This window comes from Electrona antarctica (genome assembly GCF_951216825.1).
Source record: "Electrona antarctica genome assembly, chromosome: 18".
In the NCBI taxonomy this organism is placed as follows: domain Eukaryota; kingdom Metazoa; phylum Chordata; class Actinopteri; order Myctophiformes; family Myctophidae; genus Electrona; species Electrona antarctica.
In genome coordinates, this window is record NC_136799.1 from 46,389,314 (window position 1) to 46,397,703 (window position 8,390).

General features: G+C 44.0%; 1 protein-coding gene across 1 annotated transcript in view; it reads left to right on the forward strand.

Annotated features, from left to right (window-relative positions):
* Positions 1 to 3,084, forward strand: part of LOC306941935 (high affinity immunoglobulin gamma Fc receptor I-like) — a gene marked incomplete at its 3' end in the record, with an annotated part of 5,897 nt that extends 2,813 nt beyond the window's left edge. The window contains exons 4-7 of the mRNA XM_079527573.1: positions 798 to 902; positions 1,433 to 1,693; positions 1,786 to 1,941; positions 3,014 to 3,084. Of these exons, the coding sequence (XP_079383699.1) occupies positions 798 to 902; positions 1,433 to 1,693; positions 1,786 to 1,941; positions 3,014 to 3,084 (593 nt within the window). The remainder of the gene's footprint in view (positions 1 to 797; positions 903 to 1,432; positions 1,694 to 1,785; positions 1,942 to 3,013) is intronic.
* Positions 3,085 to 8,390: the final 5,306 nt, after the last annotated feature.

The following is an 8,390-nucleotide window of genomic DNA, read 5'->3' on the forward strand; positions in this document are numbered from 1 at the left end:
GGTGGGTGGGTAGGTAGGTGGGTAGGTAGGTGGGTGGGCAGGTAGGTAGGTAGGTCATGGGTGGGTGGGTAGGTGGGTGGGCAGGTAGGTCATGGGTGGGTGGGTGGGTAGGTGGGTAGGTCATGGGTGGGTGGGTGGGTAGGTGGGTAGGTCATGGGTGGGTGGGTGGGTGGGTAGGTGGGTGGGCAGGTAGGTAGGTCATGGGTGGGTGGGTAGGTAGGTGGGTAGGTGGGTGGGTGGGCAGGTAGGTCATGGGTGGGTGGGTAGGTAGGTAGGTGGGTAGGTGGGTGGGTGGGCAGGTAGGTCATGGGTGGGTGGGTAGGTAGGTGGGTAGGTGGGTGGGTGGGCAGGTAGGTAGGTCATGGGTGGGTGGGTAGGTAGGTGGGTAGGTGGGTGGGTGGGCAGGTAGGTCATGGGTGGGTGGGTAGGTAGGTAGGTGGGTAGGTGGGCAGGTAGGTCATGGGTGGGTGGGTAGGTAGGTGGGTAGGTGGGTGGGTGGGCAGGTAGGTCATGGGTGGGTGGGTAGGTAGGTAGGTCATGGGTGGGTAAGTAGGTAGGTGGGTAGGTCATGGGTTGGTGGGTAGGTAGGTAGGTCATGGGTGGGTAAGTAGGTAGGTAGGTAGGTCATGGGTGGGTGGGTGGGTGGGTGGGTGGATGGGTGGGTTATTGCTTTATTTAAAATAAATTGTATTTATTGTTTTATTCATTTTATTTCAAAGCAAATGTATTGATGTTATTATTAATTGCATTTCAAAGCAAAAAGACACCCCTCTCTCTTGTCATGGTTTTGTGTTCAGGATCGTCCTGCTTCCTGGCCGTCCCGTACCGATGGGACAGTGGAGATTACTGGTGCGAGTCCAAGTCCAGGGATCTCAGCCAGTCCATCAGCATTAGGATCGATGGTACAATCACTGGAATTACATCAACAACTTATCTATATTTCATTTATTCAGATCTTGTGTTATTTATTGGAGGGGCGCCAGCCCCTCCTATACACATGTTTAATGTTTGTCTTTAGTTCAAAGTTTGTTTTGTAAACGCCATTGACTGAAGGGAAAGTTTACGTCATCATGTAACTCATTACGTCATATTGTCTCTATTGTTAATGGCGTTTAATGTTTGTGTTTGCACCGTTTGTTTTACATCACCATTACATCACCTAATCAGACTTTAATATATTAGCGCCCCTCACTTCACATGGGTGTGATTTTTAATCTCATGTTTAAGTAAAAAAAGAAAAGAAGAAATGCTTCACAGCAACAATGCTGGTTCCCCTACTTAGCTGGAACAAACCGTGTTATAGATGCAAATCTTTGTTGTCGGGAAGAAACCAGCTATGTCCGAGATATTAACTCTTCAAGATATTAACTCTTCAAGATATTAACTATTCAAGATATTAACTCTTCAAGATATTTCTAACTGTTTCTTCTAGATGTTGATGTGATCCTGGAGAGTCCTGTACTTCCTGTGCCAGAGGGAAGTGAAGCCGCGTTCCGCTGCCTCTACAAACACCAGACAACAAAGAAAGCGTCCTTCGACCGTCCGGCTGACTTCTACCGAAACAGATCCTTCATCAGGGCTGAGTCTGCAGGACAGATGACCATCCTCCACGTCAACAAGTCTGACGGAGGACTCTACAAGTGCTCCATCGCTGGCCTCGGAGAGTCATCAGAGAAGTTGATGGAAGTGACAAGTGAGTCTTTGTCAGATGATTCGACCGTCATCACCACCAGAACATAATCCAGTGTCCAGTGAAACTATAAAACCATTTGTTGTCTTTCCCAGATTCCTCTTCCTCCTCCGACCCGAGCGCCGACCCAGCAGAACCTCTCATGACTCTGACCCAGCTGATCATCAAGATACTGGTGTTCACTCCCTACGTCATCTCTACCTTCCTCTACTTCTCTATCCAGAAGGACAGAGCCAGAGCCAGAGCTAGAGGTGAGAACACACTTCTCTATGTAGTTCTAGTTCTATCCAGAAGGACAGAGCCAGAGCTAGAGGTGAGAACACACTTCTCTATGTAGTTCTAGTTCTATCCAGAAGGACAGAGCCAGAGCTAGAGGTGAGAACACACTTCTCTATGTAGTTCTAGTTCTATCCAGAAGGACAGAGCCAGAGCCAGAGGTGAGAACACACTTCTCTATGTAGTTCTAGTTCTATCCAGAAGGACAGAGCCAGAGCTAGAGGTGAGAACACACTTCTCTATGTAGTTCTAGTTCTATCCAGAAGGACAGAGCCAGAGGTGAGAACACACTTCTCTATGTAGTTCTAGTTCTATCCAGAAGGACAGAGCCAGAGCTAGAGGTGAGAACACACTTCTCTATGTAGTTCTAGTTCTATCCAGAAGGACAGAGCCAGAGCAAGAGGTGAGAACACACTTCTCTATGTAGTTCTAGTTCTATCCAGAAGGACAGAGCCAGAGGTGAGAACACACTTCTCTATGTAGTTCTAGTTCTATCCAGGACAGAGCCAGAGCTAGAGGTGAGAACACACTTCTCTATGTAGTTCTAGTTCTATCCAGAAGGACAGAGCCAGAGCTAGAGGTGAGAACACACTTCTCTATGTAGTTCTAGTTCTATCCAGAAGGACAGAGCCAGAGGTGAGAACACACTTCTCTATGTAGTTCTAGTTCTATCCAGAAGGACAGAGCCAGAGCCAGAGCTAGAGGTGAGAACACACTTCTCTATGTAGTTCTAGTTCTATCCAGAAGGACAGAGCCAGCGCTAGAGGTGAGAACACACTTCTCTATGTAGTTCTAGTTCTATCCAGAAGGACAGAGCCAGAGGTGAGGACACACTTCTCTATGCAGTTCTAGTTCTATCCAGAAGGACAGAACTAGAACACTAGAGAAAACACAGTTTAGGACTAGACTGAGACAAACACAGTTTAGGACTAGATCTAGACTAGAGGACTAGACTGACAGAGCAGGTCAGTTTCTGTAAAAGGAATCATTCAAATCTGTATATTTTAATAACATCCCCCAACCCCTCTCTCTCTCTCTCTCTCTCAGCTGCAGCAGCAGCAGCCAATGGCAGGAGGAGAAGACGCGTCAATGATGTCATCATGGAGGTGGCTGTGTAGCCAATCAGAAGTGTTGAAGGTGACAGTTCACCATACAACTTCCTGTCACAGTCACACATTGATGCAGCCCCCCCCCCCTCTCTCTTCCCCCTAGCTCACCCCCCCCCCCCCCCCCCTCTCTCTCTCTCTCTCTCTCTGTGTGTGTCAGGGATGTAGAGACAAAGGTCATTGTATTCCATTGTACTGTAAGTCATGTAATAATGCGTAAGCATCTCCATACATATAATTATTGAGATTGTGACGCCTCTTCCTCACAGCCAGTGAGAACAGAGTCTTCTCCACCAGTTTTTTAGTCCATGATCCAGAGCTCCAAAATCGGAAACGTTAATTACGAATTGATTGCAGGGCAAAACCATACCTATAAATAAATTGTCATTATAAGTAAATTAATATATGATAACCCTTCCACAGTAGTAGCTTTTTCATATTTTCCTACATAATGCCTAATTTTCATATTTAAATGTACAATTTCAGAAAATGTGTAACAGGATAAATCATTGTCTTTGTGTAAGAAATCAACTGGGGAAGTTTCACTACTGAATTATTAATGACATGTTTATCTATTCTTTGATTGAGGCGTTTATATGGATAATGTCTTATGGTTTTGAGGGTAATTTGACCCGATTAGAATAAGGTTCAGCTACTCGACGTGCATACATAACATAACATAACATAACATAACATAACATAACATAACATAACATAACATAACATAACATAACATAAGGGTTAGGTGTAAAAAGGAAAACAATAAAATAATAGCATTTCAATGGGAAAGGAGCGCTTTGTTGCCATTAGACTAAGGTCTGACAAACATTTAATAATAATAGCATTTCAATGGGAAAGGAGCGCTTTGTTGCCATTGACTGGCCTCAGGGATGCCCAGACGGTAGACCGTGATCTAGTAGATCCCAGACTGGCCTCAGGGATGCCCAGACGGTAGACCGTGATCTAGTAGATCCCAGACTGGCCTCAGGGATGCCCAGACGGTAGACCGTGATCTAGTAGATCCCAGACTGGCCTCAGGGATGCCCAGACGGTAGACCGTGATCTAGTAGATCCCAAAGGCTGTGCAGGTACTGTACACCACAGGACATGCCCCTAAAAAAATAGATATATGATTTAAATATAAAATATAAAATATTTAAGTAAGGTGATGTCTTCATTGATTGAGAACATAAAGGGACTGTATTTAAATCTACAATGCAATACTTTGTTTCCAATAGTGTTGCACACAAATGTCAGTAACATTACAAAGTTTAACGGTAAATCTAACAATTACATTTTCTCCATTTCCCATTCCTAGTGCGTTTGTCCTATAATAAATGCCAGCGCCGTTATTTTCAACAATGGGTTAAAGTGTTGCCCCCCCCCCCCCCCCCCCCCCCGGCCTGCCTTTGAGGATCAAACTGCTCCGTTTCTCATTGAAAAGCATCGTTTTTTTATTTTATTTTTTATTTTATTAGATAAGTTAAGGTTGTTCATGATTATACTTTGTTTTTGTTTATTGATTTGTCTGTTAGCCCACCCTGTGTGGTGTGTGTGTGTGTGTGTGTGTGCGCGCGCGCGCGCGCTTGCCTGTGTAAAACTGTAAAGGCAATTATTTCCTTTCCTTTTTCCTGTCATTTCCGTTCATCATATATTCATCGTAAGATTTTGTAATTGTTAAGATCATAATAAAGATTAAGATTTGCATTTGAAAGCTTTATTTCCATCTAAGAAATGGTACAAGAAAGGACCGTCGGACTGTTTTAGACTAAGGTTTGACAAACATTTAAAAAAAATAAAAATAAAAGTTTGGTAAAACTGTATTATAGGCAAATGTTCAAACCTTTACTGTTTAACATTCAGTAAAACAGCTCTAACATTTACGACTGCAGAATGCAACAATTCATTTAATTATTATTATTATCTTTAAGTATAATATAACATAAACTCATAGTATCACCAGCATGCCCTTTAAACCACTAGCATCACTTTGTAATCATGTATCAAAGTTCTGTTTCATCGTTAAATTATATTGTTTAATTAATTACTCCACACTTCCATGTAAATGTCTCCACCATCTATAAATGGTAAATGGTAAATGGTGCATTTATATAGCGCCTTTATCCAAGGCGCTTTACATAGATTGTGCATTACATTCACCCATTCACCCATTCATACACCAATTGCGGCGGAAGCCATGCAAGGTACCAACCAGCACATCGGGAGCAATTTGGGGTTCAGTGTCTTGCCCAAGGACACTTCGACATGTAGACAGGAGGAGCCGGGATTCGAACCGCCGACCCATGGATCATTGGACGACCTGCTCTACCTCCTGAGCCACAGTCGCCACTATCTATAGCAGGGGTGGTGCAACTTTGACGATGGAGAGGGCCACTACATTTCCACACTCACTCCAAAGGGCCACTACATTTCCACACTCACTCCAAAGGGCCACTACATTTCCACACTCACTCCAAAGGGCCACTACATTTCCACACTCACTCCAGAGGGCCACTACATTTCCACACTCACTCCAGAGGGCCACTACATTTCCACACTCACTCCAGAGGGCCACTATAGTTCCACACTCACTCCAGAGGGCCACTACATTTCCACACTCACTCCAGAGGGCCACTATAGTTCCAAACTCACTCCAGAGGGCCACTACATTTCCACACTCACTCCAGAGGGTCACTACATTTCCACACTCACTCCAGAGGGTCACTACATTTCCACACTCACTCCAGAGGGCCACTATAGTTCCACACTCACTCCAGGGGGCCACTATAGTTCCACACTCACTCCAGAGGGCCACTATAGTTCCACACTCACTCCAGAGGGCCACTACATTTCCACACTCACTATCCATGTGGTCATTGTGCCCAGTGTGGTATTACGCATAAGACCTCCTTTTTTAAATATCCTCATACTGGCAAGAAGTTCAAGATCAACAATATTATTACTTGTGTGTCAACTCATGTGGTGTATATGATCAAATGTCCCTGTGGTTTAGCATACATAGGCAAAACTACTAGACAGTTAAAACAGAGAATGAGTGAACATAAGAGTTCGATCAGAAGAAATGATCTTAAACATGACATCTCCACTTTTCGCTTTATTGGTATAGAACAAGTCAAACTTCCAAGAAGAGGTGGTAACCACGATGCCCTGTTAAAACAATGTGAGGCCTACTGGATCCACACTCTACAAACCTTACACCCTAAAGGGCTTAATGATGAACTACTATTAAATGTTATGCTATAGAAACTGTTGATCTGAACTTCTTGACCAGCCGGTATTATAGGCACTTCAGGTGCAATGTTTTTATATATATTTGTCTCCACCAGGCCGAAGGCATGGGGAGAGAGTATGTTTGGCACTCCGTCCGTCCGTGTGTGTGCGTCCATCCGTCCTTCCTTCCTTCCTTCCGTCCGTCTGTTACCAGCTAATCTCCGGCACTGTTGGCCCGATCCATGCCAAACTTTGCACACACACTCTCTGGATGCCAACGACGAACCTCTGCCCCAAATATTCCTCAACGGCCTGTTATAGCGCCACCATGAGGACGATTTAGGCAAAACACATTTCTGTAGATTACTCGTACACATTTTCGTACAATTCGGTATACACTATCTCCATAGTCATGTGATCAACACGGATCTGCACCATTTCCCATCTTCCAATCTCATGCAAATCGGTATATACATGATCTCTGTAGTCATGTGATCAAGACAAGTCTGTTTGATTTCTCAGATTCTACACTGATTGGCTAAGATTGCCTTCCAAAGTCTTCAGGAGTGGCCCGTTTTGTACAAAATGCTGCACATGTCCTGCTCATCCAGAATTCTATCCTCAGAGATGCTATGAGTGATCTGGCTCTGCATTTCCTCAACAAAATGAAGAAAATTGTTTAACATGTTTATATCACTCCTAAACATTTTGCCAAACATCACACACACTCCTATCCTCCTGGTGGAGACCTGTGCCCAGAAGGGCACTTTTTCTAGTTTGTATTCTTTTCCAATCTTTAATAGAGTAGGATCTTACATTTGACATTTATTTGCTTATTTAACTGTATTTCTTCCTTGTATGTTATATGGCATGACATTTATGTATAATTAATTTTTTCCCTGTATTATTGTTATCTGCTATTTTCAATGGTATATGAGGAATGTTCACAGAAACACTGCACCTTTAAGTCACGCAACAAGGTTTTTCACAGTTGTTACCTGTTTAGATAATTACATGCATTTTGATTGGTTGTTTACACTTTCTGAAATGTATTTAGTGACAATGTCAGCCCATTCTTGAATTAAGCCTGAGGAAGGTCGCAAGACCGAAACGTTGCTTTAATAAAATGCTCTGAACCCAGCAAGTGGCAGTGTGCGGGTGTCCCTCCTTTCCACATTAAATTACCTACCGGGTGTGCGGAAGTCATCTCTCTATACTTAAAGTATAATGAAATTTGGAATGTTTTGCCTTATATTGGTTGATAATGGTACCCCAACTTTCAGCAGCTGTCACAAAGTTTCCCAAGGGAGTTGGGTTGGAACATTTTTTTCTGTGATAGTAGACACCTTTATGAACACATCTGTGAAGAAAGCTAGTGGTAAGCATTTTTTTCCCAGATTTGCCACAACTTAAGGTAACTTTACCTAACTAGTAGTGAAGGCGAGTGAGTGACCTGCATTCTCTGGTTTGATCAGTGCTTTAACCTTAGCGTTTAGCTTTTCATTAAGAGATGGCAGCATATTTGTACGATAATACTTGTCGGTTTTCCTTCCTTTTCCTGCGAGTCAGCAGTCAGTCACATTATGCGCAGCTATATTATATTTTACACGAGTGTTACATTACAACGAACGGATTACCTGAAAAACAAGCTCCGTGTTGCTTCTTGGAGAAGTTGAACTGGTGAGTGTTTAAGGCGGAATCTGATGGCTCATGGCTGTCGGAAACTCACTCCAAAGGGCCACTATAGTTCCACACTCACTCCAGAGGGCCACTATAGTTCCACACTCACTCCAGAGGGCCACTATAGTTCCACACTCACTCCAGAGGGCCACTATAGTTCCACACTCACTCCAGAGGGCCACTATAGTTCCACACTCACTCCAGAGGGCCACTATAGTTCCACACTCACTCCAGAGGGCCACTATAGTTCCACACTCACTCCAGAGGGCCACTATAGTTCCACACTCACTCCAGAGGGCCACTATAGTTCCACACTCACTCCAGAGGGCCACTATAGTTCCACACTCACTCCAGAGGGCCGCTATAGTTCCACACTCACTCCAGAGGGCCGCTATAGTTCCACACTC